At 42.9% G+C, this 28,000-nt stretch overlaps 1 protein-coding gene across 2 annotated transcripts; it reads left to right on the top strand.

Annotated features, from left to right (window-relative positions):
- The first annotated feature begins 8,367 nt into the window (after positions 1-8,367).
- On the top strand, positions 8,368-24,828 carry Nost (Nostrin). 2 transcript variants are annotated; one of them, XM_077417366.1, is made up of 10 exons: positions 8,368-8,607; positions 11,925-14,009; positions 14,768-15,304; positions 20,277-20,365; positions 20,444-20,523; positions 21,130-21,254; positions 21,845-22,309; positions 22,503-22,832; positions 22,945-23,097; positions 23,276-24,828. In XM_077417366.1, the coding sequence occupies exons 2-10, from the start codon at positions 12,726-12,728 to the stop codon at positions 23,693-23,695; spliced, it is 3,483 nt and encodes a 1,160-aa protein (XP_077273492.1). In that variant the 5' UTR covers positions 8,368-8,607; positions 11,925-12,725; the 3' UTR covers positions 23,696-24,828. The 2 variants fall into 2 exon arrangements, with proteins under 2 accessions (XP_077273492.1, XP_077273490.1); XM_077417364.1 differs by lacking the exon at positions 8,368-8,607 and adding an exon at positions 9,042-10,280.
- The last annotated feature ends 3,172 nt before the right edge of the window (positions 24,829-28,000 follow it).

Below are 28,000 nucleotides of genomic sequence, written 5' to 3' on the forward strand. Positions count from 1 at the left end.
GGCGCCCACCACGCGGACGCGGCGGTCCGGTCCGCGCCCCGCGGTCGGCGCGGCACGACGCGACGCGGTGCAGTCGCGCGGCTTCTTGGTATATGACGCGACGTAGGTAGGTACGTAGGCACGTTTCTCCGCGCAATACGCGCAGACAAAATCTTGATATTACGTCAAAAGAGTATGAAAAAGAGAGAGAAAAAGGAAAATATAGACGATAATTTATCGATTTATAGATATCTGCATGTTTACTCGCGGATACGTACAAACTTACAAAATTGGAAAGATAATTGATTGGAGGCGCGTATTGAAGGCGAGGCGTTGAACGTTAAATTAAACTCCTCGCTTTTCCATCCTGTCATCTTGTGTCGTCTGTACGTATCACGGTATCGATATTAGTGCCGTGTTATCAATCCGTATCACAGTCCACGTGAGTAAGTAAACCAAGTGTGAGTGCGACGCCGACGAGTGTTTCCGGAGCGGAACAAGAAGGTGCGCATCTCATATACGTTATACGTGTACGCGCGCATGGACGACCAGGACTGATCAGGACTGAGCAGAAACCAGGACGACCAGGCGGGTTACCGGTAACGTGGCCATATCACCAGGCGATGACGACGTGACCTTCGATTTGAAGCGGGCACCGCTCGAGGGGGGCACCATCACCATGTCGACGAGTTCGCTCTTTTACAAGGACAAGTACGCGGTAAGTACTTGCGTATGATGCACGTGCACGGTACCTACGTATATATGTTTCTCCTCCGTTCCGTGTGTGTGTGTGTGTGTGTGTGATGGCCGTTTTTAATTATCGCAGTCAGCACTGCCTATAAATAAATAAGACGCTCGCATATTATCGGTATGCAAACGGTAACGCAAAAACGCTCAATCTTAATTACCGCGTGTGTTGTACGATAGAATATTTTTCACCGTACAGAAAAGTCGCGTGGCGCGACAAATAATAGTCGAAAGGTCGACAGGTATAAGTTATTTAAAAAATATCTATCGGTCAGACCGGAAGAACGATATAGTTAGACAGCGTTCGCGTCACCCATCACACCCATCAACGATGCGGCTACTCGGCTGCTCCTCGGCGCGGGCGCCTCGGTGCCCGCGCGCCCGTATAGCGATGCTCCGCTTCTGTGAAGCGAGAAACTCCACGACGCGACGCTGCAAAAGCGGTAAAAGCGGTATGTACATCTGTTTCTATAACGGCGTGCTTTCACTCTATCCTGACGAATCCGGCAAAATCGCACGCGTGCGATTGCAGCGCAGTGCGCAGTTCCGCGTCTCTAAGTAAATAATGATATCGCCGATCGCCGTTGATCGCGCGTGTACCTACGATACCTACGTTATACCTATACCTATACGAGCTGAAACGTAGCCGCGGTCAATCGGTTATTATCCACGAATGACTAAAGCCGGATAATTATATCGTCGTGCAACAATCGTCTCGATCGGCTGCACGGTATCGTATACTCGTGGCCGCGGCGTATGGCGTATGTGTTATATGTAGGTATATACGTGTATCGGTATGCGTGTGTTTCAAGACTTTCAAGCGCAAGATTTCCGCGGATGGTTGCGAGTTGCAACTCGCATGCAACGCGAATATGCGAATATAGCGCGTTTCTGACTACACACGCACGCGCGCGTATTCGACACATCTATAATGCTTTCAAATGCTCCACGATAAATTCGTCCCAAGATGAAACATGAAATTATTTTATTCTTAAATAAGTCCAACTGCATTACACACATATATACTATAGCGTTAATCAGAGTGACTAAAATCACATTGCGATGTTAAATATATTTGGAATTTTGCATTTTAGAAGTGTGAAACTGTTGAAGCAGTTTGTGTAATTACGAACAACAAAAAGATAATCCCATCAGAGAAAAACTCTAATCAATGTTGATGGTTTTTCATCTTTATCTCACGTCGAGATAAAGATCTCGCATGCGACACGCAAACACGCGCGCGCGATAACCGATTTACCGTTTCACCATCATCGCAGAGCGAAGCAGCATAGTCAGTGGCATGCTCGCCATTTACCACTGCAATCGCAATGTTGTAATAGTGGAGGCAAATGAGACCAAAAAAGTGCGTTATCTCGGAACCGATTAAAACTACTCGGATTTGAAAACTGCGTTTTTTTTTTTTTTTTTTTTAATGTAGGTAATTAAAAACACTACAATGTTTATGGGTTAAAAATTGACGCTTTAAAAAAATAATTAAAATAAACCTGAAAATTTATTAAATAAATAATTAGCGTCAATTTTTAACCCATAAACATTGTAGTGTTTTTAATTACCTACATTAAAAAAAAACGTTCAAATCCGAGTAGTTTTTACCGGTTCCGAGATAAAAACCTAATTTGCCTCCACTATAATGCGCGCGTTTACGCACTGTTTATACGCAACAATTAATGTTGACGGTTAACTATAATATGTATCACCGGTATACGACTTGAGAACTAGTCGCCGAGTCTCGAGAGCTTTTAACGCAGTTTTCAAACGCTCGCTCATCGAGGATCCTGATAAATATGACAGACAGACGGGTACATAATACACTGTCAGATATAATTTTGCTGCGCTGAGAGTTTCCGCGGTCACAAGGAAACTCACAATCAGTCCCGAGCAATGAATCCCGCGATGCGGTGAACCGAGAGCCATCGGGCCGATCGTTGCGGAGAGCCCCTCGCCTCGGGGGTGAAAGTCTTATGTCAGAGACATACATCTTATTATGCCGGACAAGCGCGTGACCCACGCAGCGGAACGGATTCCGCTCCCACGGAAAGTCCAGGAACGTGCCCCAACGTGCTCCGTGCTCTCCTCGAGAGAGAGAGAAAGAGAGAAAAAAAGACGCTCTCAATTTCGTAGCGGCGCGACGCGACGCAAGTATATGCTAATAGCTATACTACTATATAACACACGCTTCAGTACGCGCCTGCAGATGTATATATATAATACCTGCGATCTCGAAAGTGATCCGAATGATTCCCATAACGATAATCCTTACACGTTGGTTCACATTTTAATGACCGCTTCCGGTACAAGAATCGTGTAGCACGATTCAATTCCTTAATTTAATTAATTGTTATATATAATAATGCGTGCATTAAACGTTATATAAAAATGTCGGTATAATAGCTACTATATACTGTACCTATGTTTTATTGTATCATTAAAATATCAATTGTGAAATGTTATCATTAAAACTCGTTAAAACGTTAATAATATATTTTCGTTATGAAGCTAGGCTGATTCGCATTCAATTTTTACTAAATTCTCTATTAATCTAGACGATTTGATCGTTTCTTTCGCGAAGCAGCAAAGGATGAGAGAGAGAGAGAGAGAGATATTCCACAACCTTTTGTGGAATTTTGTTATGAACGTAACTCCTATTACTCGTATATCGCCCTGTGCGAGGTACGATGGCCAAGTGTGAGAAAATGCAAAGTAAACGATCGATCGGCAAACCAGCCGTCTTGCATTACGCCGATCGATCATAAGGCGGATCGGATCGTGCGAATTATTGCGATCGCTATAATTTTTCACCTCATAAAGGTTGCTGCAATGGTCGCGATGGACACGCTTGTTCTTGCTGGTATACAATCTGTAATCGTTCGTGCGAAATAATAATAATTTTCACAATTCGATCTCTCAAAAGGGATCTCGCCCAGGGGGTCGCTCAGGGGGGGGGGGATTTTAGGAATTTTAATTCGAAAATTCAATCAAGGCTTCTTTGTAGATCCGATAACGTTACAAACCTGATATTGGCAGAGATGATTCCTGATCGGATCTCAAGACCCATTACACTCTAGATTCGATAATGATACATATGTACTCATTGATATACTAATATACATATTTTAACTCGAATTGAAAAACATTTACCTACAGAATTCTAGAATCTATAGATTAAAGTTATGAGATTATACAGGGAGTTTCGGAACTAGTAGGACAATCGAAAGTAAAAAAATGAGAAAGATAACGGGTAACAAATCTTTTTGCACCGATTCTTTTTGAGAATAACAATTTTATTACACTTGTTACTCGTCTTGTACAATATATCTATATATGTAGGTTAAACGCTTACGGGGGGCGCGTAGTTTTTGCGTTTGTCACGTACCTGTTGTCGAGCGGACGCGCGGTGTCGAGCGCGGTGAAAGAAATACCGGTTCCGGTAGACGCTTCCGGTCAGCCCCGACTGGTTCCGGCGGTCCGGCTGTAGTACCGCTACGCGATATCGTACGTTGTATTGATATTGCCTAACGATAAAGCATGTCTGTACAAAAGAACTGATCCGTGCAAATTAATCGAGTCTTTTCTATTTTCTAACGAAAATTATCCTCGTGTCTGTTTCAAGTAAAACTTTTGAGGGACCAAGTACGAATCTCTGCTTTGGAAAAGCTCGTTGTACCGTTTGACAAAGCGTTTGACAAACTTGTCGACACATTACCTACAGAAAGTTCAATTGCAATACTTAATTGCGAACAAACTGTCTAGTTTTGAACACAACACTTAATCCTCGAAAGCCACACTCGGGTTTTCAGGGACTCCAACGAAATTTTGAAACTACGTTTGGAGCTATTATTATTTATATTTTTTAATGTGTATTTTTTGGTAATTCTTTTTTACAAAAATTCCGAGATTACCATCATAATTCTCAGAAAATTTACGATAGACGGAAAAAAAACATTACAATACGTTGATTTTTTCAACTAATGAATGAAAAATGGCTGGGGTCTTCCAGACCCCAGTGTGGCTTACACATATGTAAAAAATAAGTGTGGCCTGCGAGGCACACTTAACAAAAGTCGCGTCAGTTATCACTGATCAAAGAGACTCATTGACACCAAACAACGTAAAACACGTAACGATATTCGTATCGTATCGTAACGTGTGATCTCTTTGCGTGTGATCTCTCGTCGTCGAAGGAAATGGCTTTATGTGTATGTGTTCGCGCTTGAACAACGAAAACTTGTTAACGTTATCTATATTGACATCATCGCGATAGAATGACTAACCATCGCCATGTTTTCTTCTAAAGATTTTCTGATCAATCATTCAATCTTCTTTTTTTTTAAATTCCAAAATACGATAATTTACAACACTTTTCTTGAACGTGACGTTTTAAAAATAAGTAATCTCATATAAAGTTTTACACACACACACACATACACACGCTACCATAAAAAATATAGATTAAGTTTCACTTCTCGTCTCTCGCGAAATAAAAGAACCGAGTCCAAATTTGTCGAGGGATCCAATGCAATGACAAGGTAGGATGACGAAGCGTGCGTCTTGCGCGCTACCAAAGACCAATGTTTTATCGAACGATGTAACGGGGCATAATTCCCTGCGCGTGCGTTTTTGCGTGCGGTGCGCTTACGCGCTATTCCGCGGAACGTATAGTAACAGGTTTATGGCGTACAATTATCCGAGGATGACGTTTCCCTTTATTTTTTCTTTTCCCTTCTTTTTTTTTATCTCTCTCCGTTCCGAACATTCAGAAGGTCAAACTAGATTATTTGTGAGAAGAGAAACATCTCGCCGGTACTTTTATCGCACGCGTTGGCCATTTCACGGTCTACAAAAGAGGAGATGCCTCGGAGACGTACTTTATGCGTACTTTTAAAACTTTTTTACGCGAATACGAAATAGAGAAAATAGTAGATCGCACACCATTTTTACGCGTAATCGTAGGCGAAGTTTACGCAGAATTTAGAATAGTAAATTTTAAAGATTGCGAAATTTTTGTCGAACATACGCGGTTGATACGTATACGTTGTATATCGGGTTGATCGAGTTGCGAGCCTAAAGTGTATCTTTTAAGCCGTTGTAGAAAAGTATCTGAAATTGATTGAAATTCGAGAGAGGGACTTGGACATCTTGGAGAAATTTGTCGAGTTATTAGATAACGTGATGTCGCGATGATTAATAATAAGCGATAAGCAACAACGATTTCGTACGCGAATGCCGCTTCGGGCCAGTCAATTTTTATCTTTAGCTCGCGTAGGTAGAACGTCCAAACTTTTCAATGGTCAATTCACAATATTGCTCTATCGATCGAATTCGTTGAGCCACAAAAGATTATCTCAGTCAAGAATTAAGCGTTTCGATTCTTAATCGTGGATCAGTTAATCGATTAATATAATATCTTCGGAATTAGACCAAAGTTAAAGGATTGATAGAGGACTTTGAAAGGGATATAATTGCGAGACGAGTCGAAAGCTCGAAAGTTGAAAAAGACCGTTCACTCGTTCTTCGTTACGACACTTTATGACAATCGGTACAACGATAACGCGATCGCGTATGGATATCGTACGTCACATCGGCACGACGCGACGTTAGAATGTTTCCGGTCTCACGTCACTGGCTCCCCGGTTGGATTCGTCCCAAGTCCCAGCAAAACTCCCACGTGAGTACGTACAATATGTGGTCGGTAAGAAAAGACACGCTGTGTTATGCGCGCCTGTTATTATAGCGGTGTACTTTATTCGGCTTCTCTTCTCGATATGCCGGATACGCGACACGTGTTCGAAATCCGCTATACGCGTCATATAAGAGCGTCATGTGTCACGAAAAATGCGCACACGTATTTATTTATACGAATTTCCTGGAGTTGGTCGCTATATTATTTCGAGCACTTTTCTAAATTAGTAAAAGAAAATAACGTCGATATAGTCGATAAATGAGAAGTAGCAATACAACCCTTGGTTGTATTAAAAGATTACGGATTGGACAGATTGCCGCGTGCTTATTAATGATTCGAGAGTGGCGAATAACGTAAGGTGTGTAAGAGATATTAATACTTGAGAAAGGATAGGAAACGTCAGCCGCATACGCGATGTTTCCGTATATAGTTTCAATACGGCGCGGGCGGCCTTTCTCAATATCCATAACCCATAAGAGCTGAGACAACCTGCGCCCAACAAGTTCACGCGTGAAAGCTGATTGCTCTATTAATTTTACATAAATAATTTTCCTAGACTAGCGCGTTTCCTGTAACACCACTTTCTCAACATTTTTCGCACGATTTGTCGCTATCTGATATATACCTGCTTTTCCGACGTCTCCGTGTAAACTCTGCCCAATATACGTATCTATACTTTTCAAAATCTTCTATACGTGTTATGTATAATATCCAACGATAATTATCGCGTTTCCTTTTATATTGCCACCGTCGTTCCTTCAATATCGATACTGTCGTAACGTTGCCGTTGCCCGGCGATTTCCGCTATCGTTATTACCGCGGTTAACTACTCATATGTTTCGTTCGTTAGTCCCCTAGGCCCTAGGCAAAAAGATGGCAAAAATGGCAAAAAGATATACCTAGGAATGTACTTTTCGACGAACGCGATTTTCGGACTGCGCATCCTCGTGCAGTCAAATGTGCTTAAAATACAATAAAATTTACCTGCATATACGCATATAGTATATAGAAATGTACGAGGGAAAAATGTCACCAGAGTTTCAGTTCTTTCTATTGTCGCGATCGATTCTTATCGCAAGATGCACGTATACTCTGTGTCTTTGACGATAACGTAACGCTTACTTAGCATAAAACAGCGCGATGCTTGATTTATTCTGGTTATTTATTACCATGTAGTACGCATGATAAGAGCTTTTAGATAGGCACGCCAATGGTTATACTTTGCTTAATAAAACTTGAATTATTCGAATATTCTCTTTTTAGCACATTATCATATTTAAATACTTTCATCTCTATTAACAGATTTGCCGTCATTTTATGACAATTATTTTATTTATTCCGAATGAAGGTATGTGCATTTGGTTGATTATAAAATTTAATATAATGAGTCACTCTAATGAGCAAATATACTCTATAAACTTGATAAACTTTTAATTAGATGTAAATATAGATAAGAGAGGAGTGTTCAAACTCTTATCAAAGGTACAAAAGGGGATGCAAATACGTGCGTCTCCCTTTCTCTCTCTCTCTCCCCCCCCCCCAATGCAAGAAGAATTCGGCGCGAGATACTTGCGTTACACGACGCACGCACGTGGTGGTGCAACTCTCGTTATGCGACACGGGCGAACGAGCCGGCAAGCGAGAGTGGAGAGGCGAGAGATACCGGAGTGCCTAAGGAGTGGCGGGCTAAATATAATCCGTAGATCAGAAAACACGCATACAAACTGCGTAATCCCCCGCCTAGAAACACGTACGTTTAGTCGTCTTAAAACTATCCACTGCTCGTTACCATTCGTTTTGGGGTTACACCGGTGCAGTGGTGCACATGCCAGTTCTTTCTCTCTCTCTCTCTCTCTCTCTCTCTCTCTCCTTCCCTCTCCCCGTTCGGCCTTTGCGCGTTTCCGCACTCTCGTTCGCGTTCCCGTTTCCCGCAAGCGCGACAAACGGTCCGCTCCGCGACCGCTGCAGTGACTTCGGTGCAACGCTCGTGCACGTACAATGTGCGTTTTACGCGCGTAATACACGCGCCTACAATTACGTGCACCTGCACACGCATCAACGACGGTGTGTTTCGATTATGATAATGTTATCGAAAGATTCTGTAAATTCAAAAGATTAATTCTGTGGTCTATGATCGTTGCGGCGATCGGGAGGCGCTTGAAATCGGTAGAAGAATTCAGGTATCTTATATTATATGCGAGGAGAGATATATGTGACGAAACGAAACTTTGATTAATTCTCTTTTATAGTGTTTGGACCTTAAAGTACGGTATCATTCTGTATACGCGCGCGTTATTCTTGTCGAAGAAAGCATATAGTATATATATTATAGACATAGTGCGTTTCCAGCGCGTCACTTTCGTGTCTTTTAGCATCGAATTTTCATTTCCGACGAAGACAATCGACGATCACTGAGCCAGTAAGATAAGAATTCAAAGTTTGTCTCAACGACAAACCTCTTGGTCAAATTTCTTGGTCGTACGCGGTCAAGTAGTGAAACTGATCGAAATCAAGATGAGTCGGAATCGCGTATACGGAACGCGAACTCGCGTCAAAGATTAAATTAAATTTATTTGGGAGATGTTATACTCTCTCTCTCTCTCTCTCTCTCTTTCTCGGTAATGTACGCCAAACTACATTATAGTCTTGTATCGCACACTTTGATTGCCTAATATTACGTTATGTCTCTCTCTATACATATCCTGCCATATTACGTATCTCGTATCTCGTATCTCGCATCTCTGCCCTCTGCCTTTCTTGTACAAGATCTTGTGTATTTAGCGTTATACATCTTGTCTAGGTACATTTTGTTTTTTAGTGCTGCCAAATGCTAACTAATTGTAAGATTATAGTTAAAATTATACAGTAATTTAAACATTAAAATGACAACTTTGCGAGGGACTAGCTTTGAGTTGTAAAGTTTCTGCAGTATTTTCGTGATAACCACGTTGCTTACTCGAGCAACAGTGGGAATGCCGGCGAATGGCCTCAATTTTTACAACTTTGTAGAGCGGAATGCTAAGCGATCGTATCGCGCGCAAGAGTTTTCATATCAGAAGAAATATATAAGAAGTCTTTCAAACAAAAAAGAATCTCTCGTCTCATATGTGAGAGGTTTAGATATATAACAACTATATTTCGTCAAGTATCAGAAGGAGGGACACCGGAAGAAAGAAAAAAAAGGACAAACAGATGTGTAGATTTGTTGTTCCCTAATAGTTATTTTCCTCCGATTGCTACGAGGCGAAGGCAAGGAACGAAACACATAAATTAAAAATGCAGAAAAACACGGCTGTGTACTGTGTCGCGAAAGTATCTCGCGAGAATGAAAAAAGACCAAGGCAGCATGATCTCTCTAAGCCTCTAAAGCTTAAGCGATCGCTTTGTTCCGACGCGTAATAATATCGCGCATGTCGGTAGAAGAGAGGGAAGAAGATGAAAGGGGGAATGGAATTTTGGCTAATTTGAGATCGAATGGAGGATTCTTGTATTGGGATCGAAAACGAAGCAAGCGTGCGTCTCCACCGCGGTGGCGGTGCCGCGGAACCGCGGAACTCGCGACGATTGTGCGACAAACGGTATGCGTAAGTGCGTACACGCGGTATAATACGGACGTAATTGTTCACCGCGGTTGTATAACGTGGCTTCCAGGCGGCCTCCGACCGACAGTCGTCGTCGGAACGTCGCGTCGCGCAGCGTCGCGTTCCGACACGAACGCGTTGTGAAAACTTGGGCGATATTCCGCCGTGCGGCCGTCGTTTGACATCATTCGAAGATATCGATCGAAAACCGGTGAAATACTGGAAATGCGACGATCGGGCGAAAATCGTTCGGCGACCGTCATCGACGACAAGTGCGTATCAGCGTATCAGAAAATTACTTTCGAATAGCTGGAGCCTCGAGTGGAAACTCGAGTAATCGTCATCGCAATTAATCGTTACGTTCGAGAACAATTGGAGCATTCAGTCGGTATTCAATTTGTCGAAACAAATTTTGCACTTTTTCTTCTAAAATGCAAAATGTATTTTTCTCTACTCTAGACGATATCGGTCTTTCTACCTACATCTACATCTACGATGTCCATCGAACGGGAACGCAAACGTGAATTCTCGCGCTCCCGTCGCGTGTCGCGTCGCTTCAGGATAGCGATCGCTTTTTGCTCGTTATGCGAAATTGACCGATCTTGAGCGACTTGAGCTTCGATCCGACCATCCGTCTCGTTCGCGGCCCTCGCGCGCTATTCAGGGCGCAACGTGACGCCAATTGCCAGATTGCCACGCGCGTGATAAGCGAAGAGAAGAGAGCGTGAAGCAACGAGAGAAAAAAAACAACGGCTAAACAACTATATTTAAACAAAATTGGAACGCGGTACTTCGCACCGTTCTCGCGCACCCGTTCCCGTTACATTCGCTCGTCATACGGCTCCGAGTAATTACGTAATTACGTAATATGTAACACCGACCGAGGACGGTGCAACGTGCGACGACGTCGTAGCATCGTGGCGTCGTTCGTTTGGATTCGTGAAGGCTCGCGGCAGTCGCGGCTCGCGCGCGCGTGATCGGCGTGATCGTGCCGTCATCCATTCGCTGCTTCCGTGCTCGACGTCGCGCTCGAATGAAACGTTCGCACATGTACGTACATTTGTGAGCGTATATGTACACGCGTGCTTATAATTCTCGTATGAGCGGACGAGCGGACGAGCGGCCGAGCGGCCGAGCGCGCAAAACCGCGACATCGTTCTTCAGCCGTTCTCCATCGCTCGTGACGTCGCATCGTCGCGTCGCGGCGTCGCGGCGTCGTCGCACGTGAGTCGCGAGTCGCGCGCCAGTCACGTATGCACAGTATGCACACGTTAAACCGATATGACTCGAAATATGATAGAAGTAGACCAACGAAAGAGATGGGCAACGCGAAATTCAACGTATATCCGGTTGAAATGTACCTACACGACGCCACTTTCTTTATCCCGCAGGAGATCGTCGATTCCACGGCGTGGTGCGGCGTCGCTTCGCTTCGCGAAGCGTCATTACTGCCGCGGAAAGTCGCGTCGTTCTGTTTTTTTTTTCACGTCACGCATTGTACGGTATTCCACTATTCCGCTATACGTTCCATGTCTCCTGCTAATCGCGGTACTAAGTTCCACTAAACTCCTCGCCGCGATCTAACAGCAATTGACGCGATTGAACAAAAGTTGACGATTTGTAGCCGACGCCGCGACGGAATTTACTTGGTCGGCTAAGAGTATTCGTCGGAGAAATTTGAGGCTTATGCTCGCCTAGTATTCTCGCTATAAGCCAAGTTTGTGGGACGCAAGAGATACGTCTTGGCGATACGCGTAATTACGTGTGATATATACATATATTATAGAATGCAGAAAATTGTAACGAGCACAATTGGAATGCGGTAGATGCAGGATGTGAGAATTTCGAGACTAATTATACTTTTCTCATTCTTAATATAAACGAAATTTCGGAAATTTGTCGAATATGGAATACAGGAATGTTTAGATGTCGCCGACTATTCCTTCGATAAGCAAATTTTGCGAATCGCCATAAGCGCGAATCTCGCGCAAAACGAAAGCGAGCTTGCGCAACTTGTGACGAATAAAACTTGGAATATTATATGCGTTGAAGGAATTTGTGTAATGTACATTAGTTTGTGCGTGGTACGAAGGAAAATGCAAAAGTGCCATCGGGAATTATTGCCGGGCTATTACGCGACTACTTTCGTACGAAGAATAATTCAGAGATCTTTCACCAACGAGGTCATGCAGCGTGGGATGTTAATCGGAGTATTAATTACTCTCACTTTCTCACCGCTGATGCAGAGACAAAATAAACTTAATAAACTGATCGATCGACGCCACACCGTATGGTGTCGCTTCCTCCGCGGACGGATCGACGAAAATAATTAACGTCCAAGATCAAAAGACTTTTCTCTTCGTTCGAAGAAAAGAAAGGAGCGACGTGTTGTCTTGCGTTGGACGCTACGTTGATTAACGAGCAGTTTTTCCTATGCGTTATGTGTTATGCGTTATCGACAACGCGTGACGTAACATAGCGACACACGTTTCACTTGATTATTGTCCGCCGTGATTCGACCGTCATCTCTTACGATTAACGTCGTTCCGTTTCGCAACGATATTCGCAAACGGAGAGAAGAGAAGAGAACGGAAAGGTAAAGGCGAAGAATATCGATTCCAGAAGCTGCAGAAGGCTCGCGTCACCACACACGAGAAAAAAAGAAGGATTTTATATGTATCAATATACTGTATATAATATATAACAGCGCGGAGAAGATGAACGAGATGCGGCACGTTTTGACAGGTCTGAAGACTCCTGCGAAGAGTTCGACCTTGAGCAGTGGCATCGCGAGTGCTGCAACGGCAACGTGGTACGATGTCCCGATGCCGATTATCGTGCATTGTCATGAGTTCCACGAGAAGGCGGAACGCCAAGACAAGAGCGACGAAGCGAGGAAGAACCGTAAAAGACCCTCCGAGGACGAGATGGGAACGAGGGTCGTCGAGGAAAATACGAAGACCGAGTTCTTGGGGAGAGAGAGTCCTACGAGAGTCTGGTTGTCGAAGGACGCGACGTCGAGTCGACCTGGAGGCCTCGCCCTGTCTCCCGACAGCGTTGGCGAGGTGTCGCGGAGCGAAAGCTCACGAGCGGAGACCGTCGCCGTCGCCGTCGCGAGTAGATCGAGTCGAGTCTGTGTCTCGGACAATCTCCAAGTGAATCCCGCCGAGTCTCGCGTGAACAAGAGGACTCGGGATGAGAAGAGACACAGTACTACGATGGAATTGAACGCCACTACGACACTGAAAACGGACGCCGATGGAGTCCCGACGATCAGTTTCAGCTTTTTACGCGCCGGTGAGAATTTTCACGAGAACGACGACGAGAACGACGACGAGATTGTTATTCTGGAGGTCGACACGAGCGATCAAGCTGACTTGTCGGGAAATCAGTTGTATGACTTTCCTAAGAGCGCCATTCTGGAAAGTAGTCGAGCTTCCTTGGAACGACCCGGTCGTGATAAGGACCAAATAATTTCGGGCGAATCCTCGTTGCCGGCAGCTCGTCAGGATCCTTACGACCGCGACGTGCCGAAACTAACGTGCAAGGACGTATCTTGGAACGAATCGCGAGAGGAAGAGGTGCCGACGATCTCCAATACCGATCTCGAAAACGATCAGAAAAACTACCAAGTCGCAAACGCGATAGTTTCGCCTGAAAAGAAGAACCGACAACGAGACCGGATGAAACGTTCCACCAGATCGCTCAAATCTGGCAGAAGAAGCTACGGCGCGTCGGACAGCGACGGTTACGACGCCGGCATAGCGTCGATGTCGGGTTCGTACTCGGACCCCGAGTGCCCGCGTGGCGCCGGCGGCGAGGAGGCAGCGTTGTCGGAGAGCGGCGGTTCGGACCACGGCAAACGGCTGAGGTTGCAGAAGCGACGACTGGGCAAGGCTTGGGGCAGGATGCGTAGCTGGTTGCGAGAAGAAAAGACGAGGATCGGCCAGGTGGTCAACAGGCACGCCAAGTTGCAAGCGGTCGGCGCGCTCAATCCTGAGGTATATAGTGTCGAAAAATTGAAAGAGAAAAGAAAAGATAAGAAATCTTGGCGCGACTAACGATAAGTAAACTAGTAAACGTTAGTTAAAGTCGATCGAAAGTAAAGATTATTGATAAAACTATAAAAAACTGCGCGCCCGTACTTTGTTTTCAGAAATGTTAATTTGAATCCCATCCGCGGGGCTGATTCTCGATCCGATTTTCCAAGATGATATTAAACGTGTGTATATCTTTGTAGCATTGTAGAGACCGTATACCGTAACAGATAAAGTAATAGATGAAAAGAATCAGCCGAGCTGCTTAAATCGTTAGTCAGTCAGTCAGTCAGATTTCAACTAATGTTTATGGTCACGCTGCTCGATATGAAATTCAGAGCGTGAAATTCGCCGTTGAGAAGCGCGAAATTTATAATTTATATAACTCATCGCTTTAAATACGACGTTTACACTGGACCTTTTAAATTATGACCTTGTTTTGCTCTCGATTTAATTTCTTCACACATTTTTCCAAGGATCCTACGCTCGATCGTGCAAACAAGTGCCGACGTAATTAAGTTAAATAACGTGATACGAGTTTTTAAGATTTCCGACTTGGCGATACCTCGAACGTGCATTGTTATAACAGTTAAAACGGAGAAAATGCACGGGTTACCTATAATTCTCGCCTTTGATAATTTCGCGCGCAAAAGCGATGAGTTTTCTAGCTTGCGCCATTTTACTTGGACCGATGTTTTATCGAGGAAAATTCTCGCCTCAAGGTGCGAAGCAATCGTGCCACTCCCGTGCAAACATCTAAGAGCAAGCAGCGTGGCTTCTACGATCTGACGCGGGCTCACACCCAGGAATCTGGCTCGATCACCAGGGTGGAGGAGTTTGGTCTGTCGTCGGTGTCGGAGGAGGTGAACGTTTCCGATGATATCGAGAGGCCAACGTCAGCATCGCCCGATTCGGGAAACACATCGGCGAACGACGCGAGAAGATTGCGCGGCAACCTGCGAAGAAAGACGGCTAGTTCGGACGATATTTTGGAGAACAATAGGACGAGGTTGCAGCTGCCAGGGTCTTTTAGCATGGATAAGCTATGCTCGCGGGTGACGGAGAACGACGAGATGAAGGTGACGACGGCGACGGCGCCAACACCAGTAGTGACGATGGCGATGGCTGGGACCAGTGGTGATGCCGAAGCGTCGAGGGACTACGGTGGGAAAAGTGGTCTGATTAAGAGGAGAATGCTCGGGTCAATCAGAGGGTTAATGGCCTCGACTCATCTGTTGCAGACCTACGAGTCCGACGAGGTACTTTGCGCTCTTGTTGTTTCTTTCTCTCATTACCAGGATCCAGTACACGTTTGTGCGGTTGTTGTACACTTGCGTACCCTACGACCGAACGTGATGCTCTTGAAAGCTAGAAAGAAATATGCGAATGGAAAGATAGATGCGAATGAACAAACAATAAAAGTCCAAAACGAGTGACTGTAATGAATTAACGTAACGCGAAAATGTATCTCAAAAGATGTACCTCTTGTACATATATAGTTTTTTAAATGTTTGCTTTATACGATTGTGCATACATTAATATGTTGGTTACATCTGTCTAAGACGAAGGAATCTCTTACGAAGAAAAAAGTTTTCTTCGTAAGTCGCAAATGTTTGACATTTACCGGTCACAGCACGTTCGTCACTGGATATCTAAATGATATTGACACGTTTCCACGAATGTTTTACAGCAAATACAAAGTAGCAATTTCGGCGAGACTTTAAGAGATGCAAGCGCGATAAATCAGCGACACGGGGCATATGTCAGCAGTTCTGATGTAGACTATTGACATAATTAACGCATTTTAAGAACTTCAAATTTTAAAACGTAGTCGTCAAAGATGCGATTCACAACTCAAGTAGTGAAAATAAATTATACAAATCGTTAGCGCGCGTCAATAAATATTTACGCCGTAAAAATAAAAGGCAAAATAATATCTAAATCAATTTCAAACACGGAATTTCATTATAATTCGCCAGTTTTGTCAAGTACCGACTTTTTGCTCGGCAAAATATTTCTAGGTGAGAAAGGGATAGTCATCAATGCAAACCCGTCATTTGATCATAATGTGCAATCGTATTACGTAATATCTCTCTACTGATAAATGGTAATAGTAGTAGTAGTAGTAGTAGTAGTAGTAGTAGTAGTAGTAGTAGTAGTAGTAGCAGTAGTAGTAGAGGAATTAACCGGTAAGAATATTACATTTCCGCCATCCGTGTGTCTGCATATATACTCTCACAATTATAGCGCGTATAAGTTATGCAAGACGTTAAAAAGTCACACTGTCTTAAAATCTTAGAAAATGAGTCGGCAATGAAGTTAAGATACATTCCTAGTAAATTCAGCGCGTCTTTTTCAAATATGCTTGTTTTCCTTTAAAAATATGTATATAAGTACATGCCGTTATATCCCGTGGACAAATAGCGCGTGCTCGTATAGCTGATGCGATTGTGTGCATTCACACACTGGGTAACGGTAACGATCGAGATAAAACGAGTTGGTGTAACTATTACCAATTCGGACGGCTAAAAGGTTAATCGATACAGTCGATTATAGTAGGTTTGTCGATGACGACAAACGGGCGTGCACTTGCAACAGGTGGTTTATTTTCACTCGCCTCGTCTCGCAATGGACAGGTCAATGACCAATCGCCATCGAATCTATATTACAGCGCACTTTACGTGAATAAAGTAGAAGAGCACATAAGCGATCTAGCATTCCCGAAATAATCATGATATATGTATGGTAATACATGTAACTATAAATTGAAGCGTATTATGTATTATGTAACTATAAATTAAAGTGCTCGCACATTGGCTCACTTGGCTCACTTTTATTGGCCAATTTAATAAAAATTAATTTATTCGCGCGTCCAACTCATTTTGAACGCGTTAATACGAGAGAGTCCAATCGAAAAAAAAGGAAAAATATACGGCACAATTGTAAAGCCAACCCCTCGTATTAACGCCAACGTGCATGCCAATCGCTCAATGCGAATTAATCTCTTACTCTCCTCGATCGCATCTTCAAGCGAGACAACGCGTGCGAATTCCCCCCGAATTTCCGATGGGCTTGCCTTTTATCTCGTCATATCGGAGCACATTCATCTATACATATTTATCGTTAAACAAAGGAACTTTCATCGTCACGAGCGTTTCTTTGTTCTTTCCGATTGTGAGTCGCGCGTCATCGTCAACCCGTTAAATTGTCACGCCCTAATTTTGTAATAATACCACAAGTACATAATCAGAAATGCACGCGATAAAATGCAGACAAAAATGCATTTCACCCGAATTCTACGCAACAATTAGTTTGCGCAGATTATCTTATAGGGCACGGAGCAGAGATTTTACGTTCAATTGAGGCTAAAATACTTAATGGATCGTAAGCAAAACAGAATTTGCGTTCAACGTTTGACAGACCTTAATGAAAATTATTGACCGTGGCAACAATTGTCGTATATCGATCGATGCAGCTCGATGACAGCGTGACGCTGGTAATAAAATTGCTCGAGATATTTCTAAATGCAAGAAGCGAGCGTCACAGTATGTTTATTTCGCTTTCAACTGATAATTTTGTTCACGGCGTTCGTGAACGAATTATACGTCACACGTATACATATATGTGTTTTCATATCGTCTAAAAAAGTGCGCGGAGAAACTCATCGACTCCTGTGCCACGCTATCGAAAAATTCGTGGCTGAATGTAGCTTGTACAGTCTCTAAATACGCTTACACGTGCATATGATTTTCAGGACACATATGAAAACACGTATAGGGAAGGCGGTCAAGCCTTGTGCATCGTGCATGTGCGCATTTGCGCGCGCGCGCGCGCTTGTGCGTGTGTGTGTGTATGTGTGTGTGTGGTTGTGAAACAAAGTCGGCTATTTTCTCCGCGTAACTTTCCCACACTTTCCATACTTTGCTCTTGCGATGCTTCAAGGCATGCTCGTACCTGGCCGCTTACCGCCATTTCTCTTGGACAGTCGATAAATCTCTCGATCGGACAAGCGGCCATCAAGTAAAATTTCAACTCGGGGAAAGCAGAATTAGAAAACGACAAACGACATTTTCGATATTGACGATTTGGAAATTAATTATTAACATTAACCTATATTTTTCAAGATTTATATTTCTTAGTTTTTATATCGAGTTTTATATTTTTATAGATTTTACATGCAAGATTTACATTTTACGTGTACAGATAAATTTTAACTGAAAAATTTCAGTAAGGATTTATCGAGAAAATATCAAATCTTTCGACAAACGTGTTCGATGAATAAATCTTTCGGTACATCACAGAGATAATTAAGAATCAGGATTTCACAAAATGGGAGAAAAAAATTTTCCATGCATGACAAATCCGCGTAAATCACGTAACGATGAACGAAAAGCATTCTAAACGCGCTAAAAAAGTCTGTTATGGTGAAAACGATTTTCGATGGAAATGACGTCATCGCTGCGAGAGCATCACCCGAAAAGCCTCTCGTAAGAGCGAAACGCGTTACGAAAAAGCGCGCAAACATCGATTTCTATATAGAGACTAATTTATTTAACTGACAATTATTATCAATCGTATATCGTATTTAACACGCCATGCTCCAATAGCTCCGTAGAAAGGCGGTTTTCCATTATCGGCGTCGAACTAAATCTTATTTGAGCGAACGTACCAATGAATACTCGACAAACTCGCGATGACTATATATCGACAATTTTGTTTTCTTCCGCTATAGTTCTATGTTATGTACATTTGATATGTATATTTGTATATATACGTATGTGTACATATATATAAATTTATCGTATCTTTGTGTATATACGCATCTAGCTAATTAACACGCAACTCTTTGGACTTTCCTCAAAGCCTATGCGAGTCAACGCTTGCTTTCACCGAGTGCCGCGGGCTTTAATTCGAATCAAGTGTCAGTCACCTTATAGCGCGGCAAACGAAAAGAAGTGCGATATCCGATAGCCGCGGGAACGTTTATCGTGCACAAACAAACACCTTTCCATTATAAGCTGGTGTTTTACGATTTTATCATTCCCGCAGCTTCCGGGAGTCTTAGAGAAGAGAAGTTTCCTTTCTCCATAAGATATGGCAATGTTATCCAAGTTGGAAACGGTGCGCCCGTTAAGATACAAAAGGATTTAATAATGAGAAAATAAAGAGAAAGAAAATTACGCGTACAAACAATGTCCATACATATGTATTACACATATCACAAATTTTTTATTCTCGTATAGTATACATTCTTGGATAAAAAAAGAGATAGAAATGTTTTGCTTTATATATGTATATATAAGTCTGCGCATAGCTGCAGGATGTATTTTGTAAACAAAATAGAGTCAAATTAATAGCGTTCGTGCAAAAATACCGTTTACGATATAGTCACATGCGACAAATATTTGAAGAAGCTAAGCAAAGATATAACAGCGACAAATCAAACAATTGGATGATAACCGATAGATACATGTACATCGATCCTTTATGACTAGAACAATTTCCGTTGTAGGAGAAGAACAGCGTAAGCGTGAGAAAAATAATGGTATCGGTCGGTACAAGACAGCGGTATAATGTTGCATACAATCAGCCCGTGACGCGGGTTACCGCTATCTTATGCTTTCCCCTCGAGAATCGAGTGTATTCGAGTTAGGCGTAGAACCAAACAAATCAATATAGTATAGATTTTTATCTCTTGAAGACGAAATGATAATCTTAAAAGATATCGAACTTTCAAAGATCCACAAGACTTGTCTACGAGAATGATAAAATATATAATTCTGTTATCGCTATATATATTCATAATTAAACTGTATCAAACTTGCGATAACTCGGTGCAAATTGATATTTACTCTGTATTGTCTTTCTTTTACTATCGAATTTTTCCAAGTAACACTTTGCGCACTCTCTCTCCCTCTCTCTCCGAATTTTATCGTACGTAATAGAAATTCTCCTTTTGAATTTTAATACGACGCGGAGCTTTCTACTGTGGTTATATTTAATGACGTTATAAAGAAATTTTAGGGCGATAACGCTGAATATGAAATATATATCAACTTGATATTATTAAATTTATCGCGAAAGAGAAATATCTAGATCTAGAAGATAGCGAAGCGGAGCGTTTTTGTAAAATCCTCTTCCTAAACTTTCTTGCTTCCCTTTTTTATGCCATCAAGTATGCCAGAGTCTCATGGTTGCGCAACTTTTTAATTGCCTCCTTGTCACGTGCAGGGAGGACAAGGTGGCTTCGAGGACGTGCGAAGGTACGTCAAACAAGGAGGCGATTTTTGCAAGGAACTGGCATCGATTCTTCACGAAAGGTACTTGAACTTGTTTCCTTTCCATCGTTCGTCATTTGCGCGGGCGCGATTTTTCAATAGGGAAAATATATGTTTCAGAGCCGAACTGGAAGCTACGTACGCGAAAGGGCTCAGCAAACTCAGTAGCAAGCTGACAAAGGCCTGCGCCAAGGATCAAGGTGACTGTCGGTTCTGTTCGGTACAAGAGGTTTTATGCCATTGCAATCATTGCATCCATTGCGTCGCGTCGGTTACTTGCATTCGATTCGATCAATAATAATACGTGATAATTGCAATTATATTTATTTAACAATGAGATGAATTACAATTAGAGTATCCAGAATATCTCTTTATACATAGCGAGAACTTGACTTGATTTAATAAGTATAGATAAGAGCATCGTAAAATTTTTCTGCATCGCAAATATTATTGGAAAAATTCATTTCATACCCTACATATATGTATATATTACATTTATGTATATTGTAGATTCGATGCGAGTTTTACTCCGCGAAAGATATACATTGTGCAATGTATCTATCATATGTATAAGTGAGTTACCTGATTAGACCTTTATTTAGATTTAGATTTTGAAGTAAGAATCTTTGCTCTCCTTTATATTATTACCGCTCTCAGTTTATCAGGCCTACGAGGCCTCTACGAGGTTTATCTTTTCACTTTTCGAGCGTATAGCAAATAAGTATCCATCGATGAGAGAGCGCGGCGCGAGATTAGGCAAGATAGGCGGTGCCCATAGCAATATCATCTCCTCTTTCGTAATGCAGGTGGTAATAGCAACGGAGGTGTGAACGAGGCATGGAGGTGTGTCGGCGAGGAGATGGAGGCTGCGGCGGAAGCCCACCGACTATGGGGCATCGCGTTAAGCGAACAACTCGCCAAACCGCTCAGAGTAAGTTAAGAGTGAGTCTCTTGTCAATAGTCAATATTATAAGGAGATGAAACGGTGCCTTTATAATCGTGATTTATAAAAACGAAGCTTGCGATGGCCGCGAGGAAGAAACTAGACGCGCGCAACCGCGTCGACTTACGCAACGTCGCGTCGCGTTGCGAAACGATGATGATTGATTAAACAATTATTAAAATCGGAGATTGCGCGCGTGAGGAAAATTTACCCTGGCACGTTATCTCTCTCCTCTCTCTCGTCTCGTCTCTTACGAATTACATTTCGAATTACATTGGCGAAAAGTACGTGTCGAATCGCAAATATTAAGGTGGCAATTTAGTATATGAGATTACATATTGCTCCGCAGACAGATACGTTTCTAGACGACTAGACGAATTTTAAGCCGACTTTCTTTTAGCGAAAGCTCGAACCGAAAAGACGCACGAAAAACGGGGTGATTCGATGACCGTAGGACGTAGGTAGGACGTTTACATCTCATGAAATGTTGAAAACCTCGAGAGAGTCGAGAGAGGAAAGGATTCGACTTCGCGATCGAGAAACGAAAGGCGATAACGCGTATATTGTCTCGTGTGCAGGTGGGCGTAGCTGAGACGCAGGGCCGGTCGAGGAAGAGCATCGAAAACTCGGTGGACAAGGCGTCCAAGTCGCTTCAGGAATGGCGTGGGGTAACGGCGAAGAGCAAAAAGCAGAGCTTTGCGTGCGCGCGCGAAAACGAGAGGCTACAGGATCTGGCGCGGCTACAGACCATCGGTCAAAGCCAGCAGAGCAACAACAGGTCGTCGAGTCATCACATGACGGAGAAGGAAGCGAGCAAGCTGGAGGCTAGACGGAGGAAGGCCGAGGACTCGTCGCGCCGAGCGGACACCGAATTCTACACGGTCAGCGTGAGAGCTGAGAGGGCCAGGCTCGAGTACGAGAGCACGATGAGGAAGGGCGCGAAGCAGATGGAACTGCTCGAGGAGGAGCGACTGAGCGCCCTGAAGGACCTCGCCAACGTGTACTTGACGCACTTGCAGGCGCTCGCTCCGCGATTGCAGCAGGTATAATACGAATTAATCGATTAACCATCAGGGAGCCCCGCGGAGGACTACGCCCACCCTCTTTATTTCTCTCTATTATTCATTTATATTCATTTACATTCGTCGGGCCTGAGGGCCTGAGCCTGACCTGACAATAAGTATTATAATATTCAACGTCTCACTTTGAATATGCATGTATATTATACTTTCTCAGAGCGTCGATCGCTTGTTGACGCCTGTGCGTAGCTGTAACGTGTCGCAGGATCTAGAGATCCTGAAAAATCTCGTACGCCGAATGGACAATCACGATGTGACGAACGCGGAACAATTGCTGCCGGATTTCTACGCCGAGCACGTCACGCTGGCGATGAATCGCGAACGGCGAAAGCAGGCCTTGGTGAGGGTGCTGCATCTGATAAGACAAGATCTGGAGAGGGAAAGACGAGGTAGAGAAGGTCTGGAAACGTTACACCGAGCCTTTGTCAAGACTCCGGCGTTCGCGGCGGACGAGAGCACGCAAAACGTGACGGACAAGCTGCATCACGTACGCGTCTCCTTACACTTGCATATATCGCCGTAATACTTATCTGACGTAGTTAGATAGGGAATTATTTCGCGCTAGTGAATAATTGTCACGCATATATATGTTTTTGCAGATGCGCTCGATGTTGCTATACTTGGAGGCGGCTAGATATAAAGTCGGCGGTACGCTTGCCGAAGTGGAAGGTAGCAAACGGAGCAAACATCCCTTGTCGGAGCATATCTTGGTCTCGAGAGACAAGCAGGGTTTGCAACAAAGTGTTCTCAAGGTATAGTAGCGCGCCAGAGAAATTTATATATGTAAATCAAGCTCGCGGAGTGCGCGGAACGATTATCGGGCTGAATTATATTATCGGACAAACGTACTACTTGCTCTAAACTTTTATGTACAAAATCATACGCTCTCTCGATAAAATGAAGAAGACAACGCGTTCTCTCTCCTTGCAGATTCCTTCTTGGACAAAGAACGAATCTTTCGAGATTCAGGACAGCGATGACGAACTCGAGATGCATTTGACCAAGGATCAGAACGCCGAGACTCGCGATTGGGCTGATCGAACCGCCGGTGATGGCAATTCGGAGAATCCACCGGACGAGGATGATTTCAGCGACTTTGACGAGTTTAGCAGTCACTCGGAAGACAACAACAACCAGATTGATGGTACGGAAGTAGCGACGGCCAAGACTGAACGCACGGAGCAGTGTCGAGCGATCTATCAGTACTCCGCGAATCTGAACGACGAGCTCAGCCTCAGTCCGGGAGACCTGATAACCGTTCGTCAGAAACAGCCAGACGGCTGGTGGATAGGCGAGTGCAGAGGCCGTACCGGCATATTCCCTGCCACTTACGTCCAAGTCATTAATTAGTAAACGCGAATGATTTATTGTCGATTTGCTTGGACTACACGTTGAAAGAATTTGAAAGAATTCCACATGACGCGATGACGATAGTATCCTCCTATATAGGAGCTTCTTCCATCTGGCTTCGTTAAATCAAGCAAGAGTATCATAATGTGCCAATAGCGTTACACGCAACGATTACTTTGTACGCACAAATCGAGGGTATTTCAACCGCGAACTCGCTCAAGCCCTCAAGCTCGTATAAAAATTAATTGAGAATTAATACCATACCAAATAGTAGTTACCACCCCGCATCCGATACGTTTGGTGTCGACAAGGTCTGGCGGAAATATTTTAATCGTGTCGTCACACTATTTGCGTTTATACATACGTTTATATCATTCTTACTACTATACAATTAATATTTCTTTGTGTACCGTTCTGAAAAAGTTGATCCGAGTTACACACGTATCTCGACTCCGAGTATTTTTACATTAATTCTGACAGTGCATTTTAACTTATCGTGCGTATATATTACCTATTTTTGTCGAGATATGCGATACATTATGTTTGAAAACTTAATTGCACGATCTGTCTTACTGACAAGAAATCAAGTTACTTATTCCTTAGCATGAAATGCTGATAAAAATTGTATTGATTTTTTTGTTTACACTGATAAATTATGTTGTCATAATGACTACGATTACTTATTTGTGCACTTAACAATTATATTCCTTAGAGCTGTCGCTGTATTTCCGTCTTGGGAATATTACTTTTCAAGCATGCTGAATACATATCTCATTTTTAACGAAGATTATCACATTACGTATGATAACGTTCTCTTTGTAATTTATTGAGGAATTGTGAGAGAATAATAAGTATAGTGGACTCTCAAAATAATTTACGCGAGAGGATAAAAACGCGCGTGCAAGGGTAGACCGAGGCGAATCGAATTACTGATTGTTGGTGAATTTGGCGAGGATCGGTGAAGGGATTACCGATTTTTGCTTAAAAAGTGTATAAGATGTACATGTAATTTTATATAGAGTATTATTAAAAGAAAGTTGTTTTGAATTTTGCGAGGTAAAAGAGTTACCGATTTCTGCTTTAAAAAAATGTGTAAGTTATTTAATAAATATCTATTAATAATTATATATATATATATATATATATATATATATATGCATTTAAAAAACAGGCTTCCTCATAGAGGAAGCAATGTACAAGTTTCCACTTGCACACTTAAAAACTATGAGGAAGCACGGTGCAAGTTTCTACTTGCACACTTTTTTTGACTATGTTTTTTGAATTAAGGAAACTAAATTCAAAGAAATCAAATTTCTTGCAAATAATAAATTTTTCGTTCAGTGTAGGTGTACATGAGATAAATGATATCAATAACGCTTTATTTCGCTTAACAAACTGTAAAACAAATTATAGCCAATCTTAATACAGATTCGAATTAATCTACCTCCGTGTAACGTCTTTTGCTTTCTGTAATTGCAAGCGGTTTTATCATAATTTGCCGTGTATATAGAAAAAGAACTTCTCATTGTTTCGTAAAATTATATACATTTCTTTTTTAAGAGGGGCTCTGATAGAGTCCCTCTGTAAATCGGAGTCTGGGCCAACTTGCAATTTAAAATATAAGAGAGAAAGAAAAAGCGATATACATTCATATCGCTTTCTTTTTTTCTCTTATATCTCTTTCTCTTTTTGTTCTCTTGCTTTTGCCAAAAAATGGCGAACCAATCAAAAGTTGCTGTCGTATGGCCAGAGGCTTATTAGAGAGACTCTAGTTTACGAGATACAATTATTTAAACAATCGCAAAATGATGGAACCTTGTCAATTTTCAAAATATCCTGAAACTGATTGCGGAACTCGATGCGGAATCGTTTATAGTCGATTGTATCAATGATTATCATTTTCGCATTCTTAAAGGTAAGTACGTGGGGACGATGGGTGAACATGCAAAATTTCGAAAAGAAAAAGTACCGTAATTTGAAAATTCGTATATTGTCAAGAACAGTCAAAATCCCGCAAGAACGATATTCATGTAACCATGTTTTACGACCACCATAAATATTCAAACCGAAAAAAAAAACAGAAATACACCTAAGCGATATGCATCCGCAATGCGTTTTTTAAGCAAAGAGCTGAATTAAATAGATATTTCATTAAAACGTGATTACTTTTATAAAGTAAAATATGTAAGATTATCAATCATAAAATTTCACGTTTCTTTTACTCACCGGTCTGTCATATCTTTACTGCAAAAAGCGTATTTTTATCTCGGTGATATTGAAGCGTTTAATGCGAGGTAAACTGCGTGTACGGTCGATTAAGTTAAATACTTTTACCATAAAAGACTTAATTGAATTATTGTAATCAAGTTGCCACCGTTTAAAAGAGATGTTAACCGTGATTGCTATAAACATCCAAGTGAGACAGAAAACAATTATACGTCTAAATAAGTTGCATCGATAATGCCCTCGTGCCGTGCTGATATATTGATCAGAAAATATTTTGTCCGAGACAGGTATATTATTAAAATCACTGCCGGAATTTTTAAATAATGGAGTAACAAACGGAGTTCTTCATTATTCAAAAATGATTGATTCGCGTTGAAATGAAAAAAATCACTCACCGGCCGATGCGCAACAGCGGAGTTATAAGTTGTGACCCTGCGTTGATCTGTAACAGAAATATTTTTACATCAAAGCCGTGCAGTGCCCAAGATACGCGATACTTGTATCGTACGAGTAATAAATTAACGCGTCGAGTATAATGTAAGGACGACGCACGTCGCGCTTGAGAAAGTGACAGAATCCGCCACAGGACAGCAAAATAATAAACGAATAACGCGCAAGTGCTCACCCCACGGTTGCTCCGCCGTCACCCGATGCCTCCCAGACCTGGTGGTCCTACTCCGGTGTCGCGTCTCTGTCGGCGCACTCACTCGAGTCACTCACGACTCACGACGCGGCGACGTTCGCGAGCGAAAATCCCAGCTGACGACTACGATATAATACTTGCTGCACCGATACCAGCATCTCCACTGCAAAAAAACAATAATTATAAAACACTGAACTCTCTCATAGAACTGTCGAAAATAATTGTTAGAACCCCGGAAAACGGAAAGAATCGCGGTGTCATTAGCGCGACACTTCTCGCGAAACGTCGCGCTGCGCTGGACGCGGATAAAAATTGTTCGAAACTTGTTAATTGATGGGATCGCATTCGCGAGCGCGCGTACTCGCGTCGAACAAATATGAAGCGTTGCGTACTTACTTACAGGAGAGGCGAGGCGCGATACTCCGATGCCTCCGATGCCTCCGATGTGTGCCTCGATTTAAAATTGTCTCGCGCGCCAACGCCGGCCTCGATCGCGGGTCGATATTTCCGGGATTCCACCGTCGTGCTCGTTACCACGTCACACACGTCACGCACGTCACACACATCACACACATCACGCTCGTTCGCGACCGAATACCGAATACGATTACGTCGATTACGATCGAAGCTGATCGAAGGATCCACGCCGCGTCGCGACGTCGGCGTCGCAACCGTACCGCGCGACGTCTCGATGGGAACTGATCCCCACTCCTTACATTCCTTCGCGCGACGCGCAGCCGGGCGCGCGCCGAACTCTCTCATCGATCGATACCGTGCTACCGCCCGCGCCGCGCGCCACCCGTCATGCCTACCGTGTTGCATTCATCGTTTGCACATGTATGCACATTTTGAATTTTCGTTTGCACACTTCTAGTAAAAAAGTTATTAACAAAACAATTTTGGGGGGGCCAACTTCACATTAGCCCCCCCCCCCCCCCAACTACGAGCAACGTAGATCCAAATAGTCTTGATCGATAGATTTCTCGCCGAATAAAAACGACGGTGGCGTTGTCGTGCACGCCGCGCGCCGGCATGTCCGGACTCGGCGATCTAGGTCAAGGCCATTTAGAAAGTAAATCGATAATGTACAGCTGCTCGTCGAAAGTAGGTCAAGGTCAAGGCCATGTGTCGCTGGCTTGGCGCGAGAAAAAAATGTCTTCCCTATCGTTTATCGCAAATATCTGGGCAACCACCCAAGATATAGAGATGATTCGAAAAGGACCGTTTAGTTTATACTCTGCGCTATTGGAATATCTCGATTTTCTTACTAACACGTACGTCCTTCCGTTTATTTAACACGATCAAGCGCGCGCGTGCCGTAAAAATCGGGCGCCAAATGATTTCTGACTTTCATAAAACGCTTATATTTCGGCAACCGTAAACGATAGAAAGATGATTAATGAAAGACTTTGTATTACTTTATACTTTGCCCTATT

This window comes from Temnothorax americanus, unplaced genomic scaffold (genome assembly GCF_048541705.1).
Source record: "Temnothorax americanus isolate GAGA-0224 unplaced genomic scaffold, ASM4854170v1 Scaffold49, whole genome shotgun sequence".
NCBI classification, from domain to species: Eukaryota; Metazoa; Arthropoda; class Insecta; order Hymenoptera; family Formicidae; genus Temnothorax; species Temnothorax americanus.

Bases quoted from the DNA above. Each gene is read 5' to 3' on its own strand.
- Nost (XM_077417366.1), top strand. From the start codon at position 12,726: ATGAACGAGATGCGGCACGTTTTGACAGGTCTGAAGACTCCTGCGAAG. The intron at 14,010-14,767 runs GTATATAGTGTC...TCTCGCCTCAAG, and splicing joins TCGGCGCGCTCAATCCTGAG to GTGCGAAGCAATCGTGCCAC. The intron at 22,310-22,502 runs GTATAATACGAA...ATACTTTCTCAG, and splicing joins TCGCTCCGCGATTGCAGCAG to AGCGTCGATCGCTTGTTGAC.